At 32.8% G+C, this 16,430-nt stretch overlaps 1 protein-coding gene across 1 annotated transcript in view; it reads right to left on the reverse strand.

Moving 5' to 3' along the window:
• Positions 1-8,464: 8,464 nt before the first annotated feature.
• LOC106465085 (BMP-binding endothelial regulator protein-like) overlaps positions 8,465-16,430 on the reverse strand; it is an 84,790-nt gene continuing 76,824 nt past the window's right edge. The window contains exons 14-15 of the mRNA XM_022392909.1: positions 12,419-12,549; positions 8,465-9,393 (exon numbers count right to left, since the gene is read on the reverse strand). Coding sequence (XP_022248617.1) covers positions 9,215-9,393; positions 12,419-12,549 — 310 coding nt within the window. The 3' untranslated portion in view covers positions 8,465-9,214. The remainder of the gene's footprint in view (positions 9,394-12,418; positions 12,550-16,430) is intronic.

Here is a 16,430-nt window from a genome sequence, read left to right on the forward strand (position 1 = left end):
CATGACAGAAGTTGATTTTGACAGAGGCATCCAATGTAAAGAGTCATATTATGTCTGCTGCACAAACAGTTCTTTTCACCTCTTTTTTTTTTTTTTTGCACTTACAGTCGTTATGTTTGTTAATATTTCAGGTCATGGTAATGATTTAATGGGTTTTGTTTTAATGAATTTGTTGTCAACAGCAGCCATAATCTTTGAGAGACAGAGCTTTAGATATTCTTTATAGGAATTATTTCTCACAGTTTTTGCATATCCCTTTTCATATGTGTAACTGAAGAACATCTTCTGTTAGGAGAAGCTCCTTCAAATCATCATTTCCATTGGTATACTTGTTGGCTCTTAGATCTGCGGCAAATAGATATCCTTTACATGCTACAATGATGAGTCTGGTTCATTAAATCTGGAGGAAATATACCAGCCTCAGACCCTCAGGCCTTTTGCTAGAGCAGAGCAGTTTGTGAGTTTTCAAACTCGCCAGATTTTCTCCATGTCGACATTGTACTTATGGCTACTAGAAGGGGAGCCTCTTCTCTTGTGTTTTCCTCAACTTTAACCTTACTACATTCACTGATAACTTTTTTCTTTTTTTGGTGGGAGCAGTTTAGTACAGAAGTAAAAGAGGGAGTCTAATACCACAACCGAGGCAATATTTGAGCTTATACTCATTGAAATAACTTCCTTCCGGCTTTGTTTTTGTAATTTACCATCCTTTCGTACAATATTTGCAGCTTTAATAAGAAGATTGATGTTAATAGAGTCACTTCATGCAGTGTTAAGAGTTTCCAGAGTATTTCCGATTAGAATTTAAAATAGCAAACAAGTCACTCCCATATTCTTGCGGCAGCACCGTAATATTGTTTCCAAAATATCTTTCAAAGTCTTGTTTTCAATCAAATTTGTTGAATTTTCATGACCAAACTCGCTCTCAATGAGACCCTAAATCTGTCTCTCAAAGACTTCTACAAAAACCACGATGTTTTGCAAACAGCGATCTGTCAATTTCTTCGACAAGGTTTTCGAAAGTATTTTCATATGTTCAAGAAGTACAGTCTAATAGGCAAGCGCCCTTTGGAAGAACTCGCATTCTCATGTATTTATCTACACACGACTTTTGGTATTAAGTGTCATTGACTACCATATCAGTAGTTTAATACACGTATCCCTGCATGTGATGAAGAATGTTTGTGTGATTTAACTCCTTTGCGTTCTTGAATAAAAAGCGTTGGCAGTTTACAGTTGCAACCAGTCAGTTGGTTATTAACCCACTATTATTATACACATATTTACATATACAGTTTAATTTGTCTTCAAATATCTTTAAACTGCTTCTAACGGATGTTTCAGAAAAAGCTGATCTGGTGGCTCAATGTCAGTCTTGGGAAAGTTAAACTCGGATTGTATTTTCTTTTGAACAAACCCATAACTTTTTTCCAAAGTATAACAGCTTCTATATTTACTAAGTCTTGATAATGGCTTTACTCGTAAAATGTCTGGTTCTGCAATGTTACTGAAGTCTGAGAGCAAATGTCAGCATAGCACACTGGTGGCTGAGTGCAAATTTCGTAGTTCGGTATTATGTGTAACCTCATATGGCAGCCCACTTTTCTTCTGCATGATTTCAAATATTATACAAATAAAATAAGTTCGTGCTAACTACATGTTTGTTTTCTTTCTGATAATGACGTATTACTATTGCTGGATGTAACATTCTGGAATCGCCAGCATAATGTATATACTTGTTTTAATTTTGAATGTAGTTAATATTTTATTCAACTCTTATAAGCTAATTAAACTTTAAAATTAGTAAGCAAATTTTAATGCTGTTTAATCAACATGACGATCGACATTTCATATCTATAGGTTAAATAGATTGATTTTTTAAGCCTAACTCTTCCCTACAAATGTTTTCTCTTTTAATAAATTTATTTATTGGATTTCGAATCTGAGTTGTGTAACAATAGAATTTCAATCAACATTTTTAAATATCTTGTCCACCATATGTCACTCACCACAACGTCTGTCGTTCATGTCAGAACTCATCCGCTGGGGAGAAACTATGAATGTAACATTTAAGTTGTTTAGATATCTTATCATTTATAAAAAACTATTGTTCATGTAAAAAGATTTTCTTGACTCTTTGTTGTCAATATTAGTCTTTGGTTTCTCTTTTGTAACGTTAAATATACTCATAGATATAACATAATTGTTATTTCATTAACAGTGTCTTGAGTTCTTTTCTATTCTTATGTGTTACACAGTACAGTCATTTAGGGGAATTAGCTCACTTAGGCTTTCAAATAAAATTATTTTTTCAACTGTTGTGAGCTTTTCCATTCACCTTTTCGCTTTGTACGTATGTCACGTGGTCTCAGGCTCACTGATTTCCTTTCGAGTAATCGAATGGGATCGAAAATAACAGGAGGTTCGAACAGAAACTCTGTTGCAGTGATAATGTGAATTCTCTTGATTTCGACAGAATTTAGAGTAAAGAAAGAGATTAGAAACAATGTTAAACACAATGAAAATAATCTTAATTCAACACTTAAATTCTATCAAGACTGACAAGTGCACAAGACGACAGAAAGTGCCTTTATTAGACTTTTTAAACTCTCTTAAGGCGAAAGGAACTTAACCACATGACCAGGGTTCTACTCTAAACTTCCATATACTTATATGCATGAACATTTTGAAAAATTTATGGGAGAACTTTAAGAGTTCACCATACTAAATAAATGAAGTAGAAAATATCAAATATGCCTGCATACTATATTTACATATATATTTTGTCATGCCAAATTTATTTCAATATGCAGTTGTAATATTTAAAAGTAACACTGCTTTGTTACCAAATAATTGTACTGTGTTTGTTCAAAGAACAGAAAATAAAATAGTTAATTTATTTAAGATTGCTCTTCCAAGTTTTCGTGAAGTAGCTCCACTGAATTACTTATATAATCAATACTACCGAGAAAAAGAGTGAGAACAGATTAACTTTTCAATCCCGTGACGCTGTACATTAATAAACCAGTACTACAGTATTGGCATTATTGGGTATATTCTACCCTTGATGTTCAGCAAAATAGTGCATGGAAAAGAAGAATGAAGTATAAATCTACTCTGTTTCTAATTCGAATTGTATTAGATTGTGTTAAATTTCAAATATTTTTTAACGCTCAAAATTCTTTTTCTTCCTATAATAGTTAAAGATAAATCTTGAAGGTCTGATGCGACTGAAAATTCATAATGAAGAATACAGTGACGTTCTTCTAATCAACGGAATGGATGAGTTTGAATGTATAACGTTAAAACAAGAATGGATGGGTTTGAAGATATAACGATAAAACAAGAATGGATGAATTTGAAGGTATAACGATAAAACAAGAATTGATGGATTTGAAGGTATAAACGTTAAAACAAAAACTGATGAATTTGAAGATATAACGATAAAACAAAAATGGAAGGATTGAAGGTATAAACGTTAAAACAAAAACTGATGGATTTGAAGGTATAACGATAAAACAAAAATGGATGGGTTCGAAAGTATAACGATAAAACAAGAATGGATGAATTTGAAGGTATAACGATAAAACAAGAATTGATGGATTTGAAGGTATAACGATAAAACAAGAATGGAAGGATTGAAGGTATAACGATAAAACAAAAATGATGGATTGAAGGTATAAACGATAAAACAAAGAATGGATGGGTTCGAAAGTATAACGATAAAACAAGAATTGATGGATTTGAAGGTATAACGATAAAACAAGAATTGATGGATTTGAAGGTATAACGATAAAACAAGAATTGATGGATTTGAAGGTATAACGATAAAACAAGAATTGATGGATTTGAAGGTATAACGATAAAACAAGAATTGATGGATTTGAAGGTATAACGATAAAACAAGAATTGATGGATTTGAAGGTATAACATTAAAACAAGAATGGACGGATTGAAGATATAAACGTTAAAACAAAAACTGATGGATTTGAAGGTATAACGATAAAGCAAAAATGGACGGATTTGAAGGTATAACGTTAAAACAAAAACTGATGAATTTGAAGGTATAACGATAAAACAAAAATGGAAGGATTGAAGGTATAAACGTTAAAACAAAAACTGATGGATTTGAAGGTATAACGATAAAACAAGAATTGATGGATTTGAAGATATAACGATAAAACAAGAATGGATGAATTTGAAGGTATAACGATAAAACAAGAAGAGAAAAAAGGTGAGTTGTTTGAAATAGGAGCCTATCTATCTTAGGATCAACTATTCTTTTACCTTATTGTAAATAGTCATTTTTACAAATACCACAATTACTTCGTTAACACTGAAAAATTAACTAACTGTTTCTACGAAAAAATTTTGTTTTTAAAATGTGTAATACGACAAGCTTGTCGTCGGAATAAAATCATGTTCTATGTAGAAAAGACTTGTTTCGATCTATTACTGAGCCATATAGTTGCTCAATGTATTTTTGAATGTAATTGATATCAACTTTGATACCACACAAAGTATGTCAATCAATGGATAATGAAATAAATCCTTATTCATACAGCAGCTGAACGAAAAATGCATTTTTTTTTCTGCAATAGAGAACCCCTATTAACAATCATTGGAGTATAGGTACAACCAATAAAATGTTTAAAACTTTCAAACGATATTTCTTGATCATTTTTCCAACTTAATGTTATACGACTTTTGGACAATATTATAGTAGGGATGTTTAATTCAATCTGGTTAGTGTAGTTATTAAAAGTAAAGTTAACGATTTGAATTTAAAAATTTCCTTTTTATAGCACTGGAGTGTGATATTTGTAGGCTTCTGTATGGAACAAAAACATATATGACATAAAAAAAGACGTAAGAGTACCAGTGATTGATTTTTAACTAGTGCGAGCACACTTGAAAGTTTCTTTAATGCATAAACAATACTATAGTTTCCCACTCGAAATAATTATTTGTTCTCAAATCAATGTACTAGAAGGCCAATATCATTAAATTTAACTCCAAAGACATATTACTAGTGTATTACAGCAATAAGTACTGTGAACAAATTTGACTTGAAACAATTAATCTTAGAAGTACCACGTAAAGATAAATTATTTTACTGTTCTATTAAAGCAACTGATAATTTCAGTTAGGAAAATGTCGCACAAGACGTCTGACAAGGTAATAATAGTGATTTGCACACATTTTGGCTTATTAACAAACTTGATATTTTCCTTTTCGAACTGTTAAGTCATGTTTCTAATTTATGAACACAACTTTAAAATATTTCTTGTTTTAAAGCATTACATCTGTTCTTTTGTTGTTAAGTGCAAAATTTCGTTTAACATTGATTGATTATGTTTCGCAAATAATTTTTTGGGAGAATAAAAAACAAAAAGGGTTTACTGTATGAGAATACGTTGAAGATGATTATGTAAAAACCTTGCTTTACTCAAAATGAGAGAAAAAAGTATCTGCTGTTATCTGTTGTTTTAAGTTTAGTTATAACTTCTGAAACCATATTCAAAAAATATTATGTATTGACAAAGGTTACTCTCGATTTTCTGAAATTTCCTTAAATGACCATAAAAACTAGTGTACAAACTAGCATAGATAAATCACTTCATTAAAATCAAGTTTTCCAGCATCGATGATGTAGTTTTTCGTTTATTTTACTTTTTTTTAGTCTTAATATCTTAGTGACTTGGTATAACTGATATATTAAATACCACTTACTATTTTACAACCGTATAGCCTAGCGTCACATGACGTGTTCTACGAGCAAGAAAACGAGGCCACAGACTTATTATGAAGGTACAAGTTTATGTTGTTGTTTTTTAAATAGATCGTTAAATATTAACCTGTAAAATATTTTGGTAATTTTTGCTGGATTCTCATAGCTGTAGATATCGACGATAATACTCGAGCACTACCAAACTTCGGACTGGGGTATAGGAAAGTGTGTTATTATTAATTAATTAAATGGCTTGGGTTTTTCATTATCAGAATAAGATACAAAATACAAAGAAAAGGAACTTTTACTTATTGCCATATACATTAATTGTACGTGCCCTACGATTACATTATTCTTTACTGACTAACTTTTAACCACCGACTTAAAACAACTATATCAATTTACTTTATAACAATATTGAACACCCTTACTCAAGAATATATTCTTATAATTCATTATTTAATTTCTGTAGTGCATATTGGTGTATGGAAGACACTTTAATACTAGAAATAAACGACCTTGTAACACCAAATTGTGTTTAGTGCTCAGTTAAAGCCTATAGATTCTATTATAATTTATTATTCAAACCATTTGAAGCTTTATACTGTCAGTTACACGCTAACTTACGAGTAGTACAAAATGTTACAAAGGTTACGGAACACGAATATTAAACATATAAGACAAACTAGTACTTATTGTTTTTGTATGCAAAATGTTTGAGATAAGGGTGTGTTTACTCTTGCTGAAAATAATATTTAATCAACTGGTTCATAAAAGTTTATTTAAAGGTCTATCAATGTAATAATAAAATTATTGAAAGAAAAAACGTCAGATTACCTGGCAGACATTATGACATGTGAGAATAAAAATGGTTTGACAAGGTAGCAGCAAACAATGCTCTAGCTAAAACAATGATATTGTCACTAGCTTCTGGGGTCGAAGTACCGTCAACTTTGTATTAAAGTTGTTTTTCTTATCATCATACAGTCTGCTCAACTTTGTAAAATAATTTCATCAACATACATAATAATCCTTAATTTGGTACATACAATGTTTCGCAAAAGTATTCACCCCTACCAATAATGTCACAATTTGATGAAATACAAATAATTTAAACAATTTTTATAATGAACTTGTTTTTATTCAAAACTCTAATGATCAAACTTAACACTGTTATATGTGAAGAAGGTTGAATGTCAAGGGGCAAACATTACACCATCCCATTTGGCAAAGCTGGTAGAAACTTATCCTAAAAGATTCACAGCAGTAATTTCTGCCAAAGTTGCTTCCACCAAGTACTGATTTAGGGGCTGAATACTTATGTAATCAGCAAATTTCAATTTATATATTTTTTTTTCAGGTTTTGTTCTTCTTCCTGGCAAAATTGCTCCAATTCTGACAAGTTCATTGGGGATATTTGATGGGCTGCAATCTTCAATTCTCGCCATAAATTTTCCATTGGATTCAAGTTAGGACTTCGACTGGACCACTCCAGGATATCCACTTTCTTTTTTGAAACCACTCCAGTGTGGCTTTGGCTTTGTGCTTCAGTTTTAGCTTCATGGCTGACTCAAGAAGTTTTCTTCTAGGATTCGCCTGTACTTTGCACCATCAATCTTCTCCTTAATCCTGACGAGCTTTCCAGTCCCTGCTGATGAGAAGCATTCCCATAACATTAGACAGTTGGGATGGTGTTGACTGGGTGATGTGCTGTGTTGGGCTTGCGCTAGACGTAAAACTTTTGAATTTAGACCAAAAAGTTCAATTTTTGTCTTTTCTGACCACAAAAACTTTCTGCCACATGTCTGCAATATCAGTTACATGCTTTGTTGCAAACTCCATACGAGATTTAAGATGATTTTTTATCAGTGATGGTTTTTTCTTGCCACTCGTCCATACAGACCAGCTTTGTGTAACTGTCGGTGTTGTGAACACTGACGGCCATCTCAGGCATGGAACTTTGCAACTCTTTCAAAGTCACTGTTAGATTCACTGTGACATCCGTAACCAGATTCCTGCTTGCGCGGCTGCTTAGTTTGGAAGGGTGGCCTGATTTGGGTAGTGACTAGGTGGTATGAAGCACATTCCACTTCTTAATGATGGACTTCACCGTATTCAAAGGGATAATCAGCGACTTTGAAATTTTATTGTAACTTTCTTCTGACTTGTTTGGAAAGCTCCTTGGTCTTCATGGTTGGTTTGTCGTATCACTATGTCAGTTGTGGCTCGAACAGTTTGGTTTGAATTTCGCGCAAAGCTACACGAGGGCTATCTGTGCTAGCCGTTCCTAATTTAGCTGTGAAAGACTAGAAGGAAGTCTACTATTTTATCAACGAATAGTGGTATTGACCGTCACTTTATAATGCTCACACGGCTGAAAGGGCGAGCATGTTTGGTGGGACGGGGATTCGAACCCGCGACCCTCAGATTGCGACTCAAGCCCCCTAACCACCTGGCCATGCCGGGCCGGCTTGAACAGATGCATTTACTCTGAAGTCAATTTAAACCAGTTTGATTACATACAGCCAGAAGCCATTATACTAATTTTGTGACCTTTCAAACTAATCTTTTGCACATGAACTGATTTAGGATTGCCGTAGCAAATGGGTTGAATACTTATGCAATTGATAATATTCTAATTTTCTTTAAAAATTTAACTTACTTACATAATATCAGCGTTTTTTTAGCTTTCTCAGTGTGAAGTAGATTGTGTAGTTTCTAAATATAAAATCCCATTTGAAAGTTTCATGATTGCAAGCTCAGACGGCAACTAAATGTGGAAACTTTGCAGGGACAGTGAATACTTTCGCAAAGCACTGTAAAGTAAACAGTCTCCTAAAATATTTATTGATAATTAACAAAAATTATCCATAGAAAAATAGTATGCTAATTATTGTTACTTTATTCTCGTTACCTTTCATTCAGTTAGGCTAACATGAGATTACATAAAGATTTAGCTCATCATATAGAAAGCTGGTGTGTATCAATCACATCATCTAGATGTCATCTAGTTGATACAGATTAGAGTTTGGTTTAATACTACTAATACGTTTATATTTCTTAGATCCGTTGAATCTAAATAGTTCTATTGGAGAAATATAAATCGCATGTAGGTGCACACATCTCTGGATTTTCAAAGCTTGATCACGAAGCGTGAAACACCTAGAACATTATCGGAAGCACTAATTTTGCGGTACACATCTGCGTTACGGACGACGTGTACCGCCTCTTTGGTCAGTCGCATTTTGCGTTTCTTATTTTTGTGCTTCACTAACCATAAGAAATGATATCTAGTGGCTGCATATCTTATTACCGTTATGCCCCAATATATATATATTTTGTCTTATGAACAGATAAGACAAAAACAACATCCGATACATCCAGACCCGCTGGAAATTCCTGCAATCTGTTAAAGAAGTCAGTGTGCAGTCAAACTAAATATTTGTTTTGTCATACATTGCTTGAAAGCCATTTCGTGTAAAGTTATGGATAACATTTTTCTATCGAAACGCATCTATTTTTTTGTAAAACAGTTCCCGCTGGACAGATGCAACCAGGCTTACAGCGCCGTCTGCAAGGCTTGTTTTGTCTGTAGTTCCGACAGGTTCGCTTACACGCTGTACCACAGGTGGTAAAAACGGCGCCTTTCGGACAATAAACATCTGAAAAAAAAAGAGGACAAAATAGAAGTTTACATTCTTAATTCAAAATATCCTGAAATTCAAGGGGGGAAAAAAAAGACAAATATTTTACCCATAGCATTCACAACGGCTGCACATCTTTTTGAGAAAAGTTTTACTCAAGAGTTTCTCACCAATTTTAGAAGTAAGATTTTCATTTCGAATTTTGTTATAAACATTTATTTATGTTTTCAGGGGTATTTCACTTGTACCTTAGGAACACACACACACGCTGATAAATATTCAACCAGTCCATAATAGTTTGAAGACGGCTTGAATGGATAGTGAATAAAAACGCCGTTCCGTCAAGCTTATGTCATCATCGGGTACTTTTTGACAATTTTTACGTTTAAGAGATACTTGCACAATAGGATAGATTTAAAGTGGTGGACAAGTGAGGGAGCATACTAGAAATATATACACAAACTGGAGACTTGAGTAACTCAAATTTTATGACAAGGAACCCACTGTTTAGAAAATAAAGTTTGAAGATGGTTTGAATGGGTAGTGAAAGTCTGGGAAGCAAGTTCAGCTACAATAAACTTCTTTTAAAACGTATCCATTTCATCATGTAAAGCATTTAAAAACTAATTCTTCTACGTTTGTTTCTTCTCCTGAACGACACCTTATACACAAATTAGTTTGGTTTTGGTTTGTTATGAATTTCGTGCAAAGCTACAGGAGGGCTATTTGCGCTAGCCATCCCTAATTTAGCAATGAAAGACTAGAGGGAAGGAAGCTAGTCATCAACATCCACCGCCATCTTTTGGGCTACTCTTTTTACTAACGAATAGTGGGATTGACCGTCACATTATAACGCCCCCATGGCTCAAAGGGCGAGCATGTTTAGTGGGACGGGGAACCGAACCCGCGACCCGCAGATTACGAGTCGAGTTCCTTAACCACCTGGCCATGACATAAAATAGTTTAAACAAGGCTAACTCAGAGATCCCCAAGGTTCAGATATTGCATTCCCTAACTTTGAACTACGAACAAGAGAAAAGACAAACCGTTGGCAGCACCGGCTACCCGAAGTGGTTACTCTTAACCAAATAACGGGATTGACTGTAACTCTTATAACGTAACCACAGCTGAGAGTATGAAGCGTAATTGATAATAACATGTCTCGAACCCAAGATCCTTGTGATAGTTTGAATTGTCAGAGTGCCTTACTAGCGATTGTTACTTTGTTAACCACCTTGCTAAGTTTGTAAAGCAATCAGTTATAGTATGAGCAGTTTCGGGTTCAAATTCTGCACGTGGGAGACGCAGAAATTAAAATTACCACAATAAAATCTCTTAAACTGTTTAGTCCATGAAATAATTTAAATTGATAGATTAACTTAAACTTTTCCCGTCACTGGGGACGGGTACTTTTGTTTGTTTACTGTATAGGCCTGCAAAAATATAGATTGAATTAAAAACAGTTTTCTTTGATTTTAACAATGACTAATTTCACTGTAATGAATGTACGTTTCTGGTGAACACAAGTGATCTTTACTATTAGACCTACCTGTTCTTCATGTTTTGTCCCCGAAAATGTAACTTTTTCTATTGAAAATACACAAATCAGTAGCAAAAATAATTGTCAAAACGTTTTCTGTGCTTTTCATCATTAGAATTAAAAAACTATTGAAGTATTTAGTTATGAACAAGAACTCGCGGCGAAATGTAAATATAGCTACTAGAAACCCCAAATCTCAGCTTCATTGAAAAGCAACAGCTTAAATAAAGTTTAATTATGAAAGAAAACAACTCAAATTGTATTTTAATCAACAAGCGACTGTTTTGAACACGGCTTAATCAAAATAGAATAATTTAAACACGGTTTAATCAAAACAGAATACCTTAACATTGGTTTAATCAAGGGAAAACAAATCACGACTTAAACAATAACTGAAAGCACAGCTTAATCCAAAGGCAACAACTTAATTCAACGGCTTAATAACCCAAAGAAAACAATTTATTCAACGGTCTGACGAAGAGACAACAACAGAGAAGCTAATTTGGACATATAAAGCTAATCTGGATAACAGGGCTGGGCTAATGAGAAGCGAAAAAGCTCAAAGCTACAATTCTATGTTATGACTATAAGGTTTGTCAGGTAATATGATATATATATATATATCTCGTTGTAGGCTTTTTTAACTTTAGATATATGTATGTCATTTGTTTTTGGCCAGAGTAACTCTGATGTCACGTGATGGGCGTCTGGAATTTTCTTGAAAGTTTAGGAAACGAGTTGGGCGATACAACGGGGGTTGAAGTAGTTGTTGATTAACTAGTGAGTCGTTTACAATTTTTGTTTTTTAATATTGAGTCAGCAAGTTAGTTCAGCACTGTAAACTTTAAATTCATGTTTCCACGAAGTAACAGAGATACGGGAGAAGTTAACTACTAACTTACTAAATAACTGTTATTTACGAAGTTAAGCCTTCCCTTAGTTATGTGGAGATTATATAACTTTAATTAAAAACACGATGTATTGCTAAACTTAGAAGTGAGCAGTCGTTACAATCTCTCTCCCCCCTCACTCCAACAGAACAGCTATTTATAAAACTAGCTATTTAATATGACTCCTAATCTATCAATTAGAAATTCAAGAGAAATCATTGCTTGAAGTATATGATTAACGCAGCAATATATGCAAGTCAGAGAACTTCGTTTATTTAAAGCGTTCGATATTCGATATTTTCATTATAATGCCATCTATCCACATTTGAATGTATAAGAAACCAACAGTGTGAATAAACTTGTGGGAGTAAAATGCTTTCGTTAACATTAAGTGGACTGGACTTTGCGATATTTTTTACAATCCAAAGTAACCTACCTAACAATAGAAACCGCTACAACAGTATTTAAGCAACGGGGAAGTTCTTGTTAACGTAACTGCAAAATAATTATAAAAATAGAAACACTTGAGGAAAAATTTCTTTTTGTCTTCCTTAGCGATAAAGTATTTACATGACAAGTTTACGCAAAAGAAACATCGGTCCAAGTTCCTTACTTTCACATCCTGTGTTCTTTCGCCAGTTCAGCACAATTCCGGCCCGCTCGCATTCCCTGGCATAGGCGTGAAGAGCCTCACAGTAACATCTCTCTGTTAGGGGGCACTCACACATGTCAATAAGACAAGACCTAAAAGTAAACATTATATAAATTGTACAATTGTATCGTATTATTCATACATGCGTTTGTTTTTTGAACAAAACCACAGTGGGCTATCTGCCGTGTCCACCACGGCGAATCGAACCCCGGATTTTAGCGTTGTAAATCCGTAAACTTACCGCTGTCCCAACGGTGGACTCAGGCAAGCGAATCGTGAGAAGTGAGCCAAAAAAGTTGGGCAGCTATTAAACAGTCCGACATTTCGTATCAATTTCTTTTTTTTTTGGAAAATAGAAAAATCTTCATAAATTAAAAACTAATAAGAAAATTAGTGATACGATATTTTCTCGTTATATAATTACTTTTAGTTAATTAAAATCGGCACTATTTTCCTTATACAAAGAAAATATTCGAAAATTAGAAAGTAACTGTTTATTAACAATTAAATAATTTGTTTAGATTTGAAAAGCAACTTTTCTAACTTTCAAAACATTAGCATTATATATATCTTTATATTACATGTATCTGATTATTTTATTTGGATTCATTCAAAATTCTGTTTCTGAAATGAAAAGTCAAAAAGTATTTCATCAACTAATTTCTACCTTTGAGTTTAAAAATTTTCCTGTAAAGTCAAATTTTAAAAGCAACAAAATAGCTAATTAGCAAACTAGCTATTTAAAATAACTACCATATTATTTATTAATTAGAAATATTGCTATCGTATTTATTAATTAATTAGAAATATTGCTATCGTATTTATTAATTAATTAGAAATTCGGAAAAATCATTGCTTGAGTTATATTATTGTAAACCAGCAGTATAAGCTCTCAGTTTACAGACTTCCCTTAAAAGTGAATCTTCCCTCAATTAATCTCCAGCTCTGGTTTACCTACTTTCCTTAATCCTCAAATTACCGATCTTCACTCCTTTCTGCATGTGTGAACTGTATAACTCGAAAATTTTAATCTGGTCTCGATGAAATTTAGTACAAAGGTTGAGTGTCTTGCAAGAACCAGTTGATTACCTTTTGGTGAATGTAGCTCAAAGATCAAGGTTATATTGAAGTTCAACCTCTTGCGTTATAATGGTAGCATATTATTATTTTGATAAATAGCCAAAAATTGAGAAAACAGACAGAGGGTCTTGGCAACTAGGCCTGTATTTTTAAATCATTGTGAGACGAGGGTTGCACTCTCTGAGCGTCTATTTTTTATAATGTTCACTACCTCTGGAGTTCATATATTTTGTATTATTATTATTGAGTAATTTTAGGTTTTAAAATTAATTAATCAAAGGAAAATAAATCATGACTTAAACAATAACTGAAACCACAGCTTAACCCAAAGACAAAAACTTAATACAACGGCTTAATAACCCAAAGAAAACTATATGACTAGGTGAGGATTTAAAACCATTGTGAAACGAGGGTTACACTCTCTGAGCGTCTAATTGTTATAATGTTCACTACCTTTGGAGTTCATATATGTTGTATCATTATTGAGTAGTTTTAGGTTTTTGTGTGCTACAACAGTCAGTGTAAAGAACTGACAAAAACCCTGGCTGAAATCATTCATTTTCTAAGTACAATTGCAATATCGATGTTATTTTTGTTTCCATTTGTTTTGTGTTTCTCACATGCTATTAGAGACCCTTTAACCAACGAAGTCATGAATCCACAAGCAATTTCATGCATAAATAGCTTAGAAAAGTGTGTTTAAAAATATGGCAATTCCAGATTTAACAAATTTTAAGCTCCTAAAAGTGAAACACACTTCTCTCAATAAATATAAGATCTTCAGGACTAAAAGCTATTTTTCTCAACTAATATAAGGCCGTTTGTACTCCAACACATTTCTCTCAATCAGTACAAGGCCTTTAAAATTTAGATTTCATCTTCTTAATCTGTTTGGATGACTCCACCATTTCTCAGTAAATTTTCTTATATTCTTATAACTAAATACGTAATAAAATATGTATTTAAAGGTGAAAAGACATGTTTTGGTTTACTTAATATATATATATTTTCAAACTAAATTATCTCTCCGTTCTAAACCTAATTTTATCAAAAATCATATGATCAAGGCTTTATGTTTCAATGTTAATTCGAAAAAGACACTCAGTCACCATACTTTTGAGCTCCTTCTTAAAGGTTTTCATTGCATTTTTAACTTGTGTCTGATATGGTGAATATCATTAATATGCTGAAAACAAAGTAATGGTCAAAAATATGTACGTTTAATTTCAGTATCTCAATACAAAACTAATTTTCAGTGAGCCAGACCTGTTGAAATAAGAATTTGTCAGATATTGATTTTTTGTGCACATTTAAGTACAATAGCTGTCTGAAATTAGCTTATATATACATGTATATTTTTCTAAGTTATAAGTTATTATTTTCTTAATTTTTCGTTCTTGCCTGCTAATTAGTGGGTTCATGGACTACTAATTACTATCATACATATCGTTTTCCGACTGGATAAATGATACGATTATTGTAATCAAGCTTAAAAATGAAAATAAATGTGTAACAATTAATGTTAACACATTTCATACGTATATCTTTTAAATAAAATATAAAAAAACTGCAGCACTTTGTATAGGCCATTTGGCTAGGATTACTACATTTATATCGTTTTCCGACTAGATGAATGATACGATTATTGTAATCAAGCTTAAAAATGAAAATAAATGTGTAACAATTAATGTTAACACATTTCATACGTATATCTTTTAAATAAAATATAAAAAAACTGTAGCACTTTGTATAGGCCATTTGGCTAGGAATACTACATTTATATCGATTACATATTTTATTGGCTGAAGCGTTGTTTTCTACCTTGGTGACTCTGGTGCATCAAATCAGCGTCTGTTTGAAGGAGGATTCTGAAGAAAATTCAATAATCATAGCTATATGAATAGTAGGTTATCTTATATTTTTTCAGTCAATGATGATGCAACAAGTGAGTCACCTATCATGAACAGAATTAGAAACAAATAGTATAATGACGTTAGTTTAGTATCTAAGCACGAATCATAAGCTTGCTAAAGTAAACCCACAAGAAATGGTAGTGCTGGATTAAATAAAATAAAATAAAAATCCAGCTACCACAAGAAAATCAAAATTACAGGCGTACTGGTTACACTTAAAGAAAGACAAGTTTTTAAAGAGATTCAAAAAATGGAATGGCACGTGGGACTTACGAACAAGGTGGTTCGAACTCATAAAGCAGACTGCCCTGTAATAACAAATACTGGCACCTAGGATCAATGATTCGAACCGTTTTTTTTTGTTTGTTGTTTTTTCTGTTCTGGTTCGATACTCTTTCCGAAAGTTCCGAAAGCCGTATTTTTCTGTTCCGGTTTGAACGAAATAAAATACCCGTTAAATATACAGATTCTGGTTTTTTCTAGTCAAGTGGTATTGTACCGGTGTTTATGTGTCTTTATTTTATTGAATAGCATTACACAAATAGCATAAAATACACAAAATCCAGATAATTCTTCATTAAAGGAGAAAACAGTATGATGTGCAATTAAAAGGAATACACAACGTTAAAATAATTGTACAATAAATAATTTATCAAAATCAGGGACCAGTCATCAAAGACTACATGTTTCGATGTTCTACGCATACCATCTTCAAGAGTAAAAGTTGAAATGGAAATCTTAAGTATAGGCTTCAAATTTTTAGTTGATAAAAAATTTTCATTGAAAGAGGATTTCATTGTGTTCAACGGAAGTATGTTTCTAAATGTTAATGATAGGATAAAACATACAGCTAGAATAGAAGTAGTCAATGAATTGTTGAACCAGAAAGGTAAACCCAAGCTTAATTTAAATAATGTTGGGTTAAAACAGTAACGTTCATTGCAAAACCGGCCCGGCATGGCCAGGTGGTTAGGACGCTC

Source organism: Limulus polyphemus, unplaced genomic scaffold, assembly GCF_000517525.1.
Source record: "Limulus polyphemus unplaced genomic scaffold, Limulus_polyphemus-2.1.2 Scaffold1830, whole genome shotgun sequence".
NCBI lineage: Eukaryota > Metazoa > Arthropoda > Merostomata > Xiphosura > Limulidae > Limulus > Limulus polyphemus.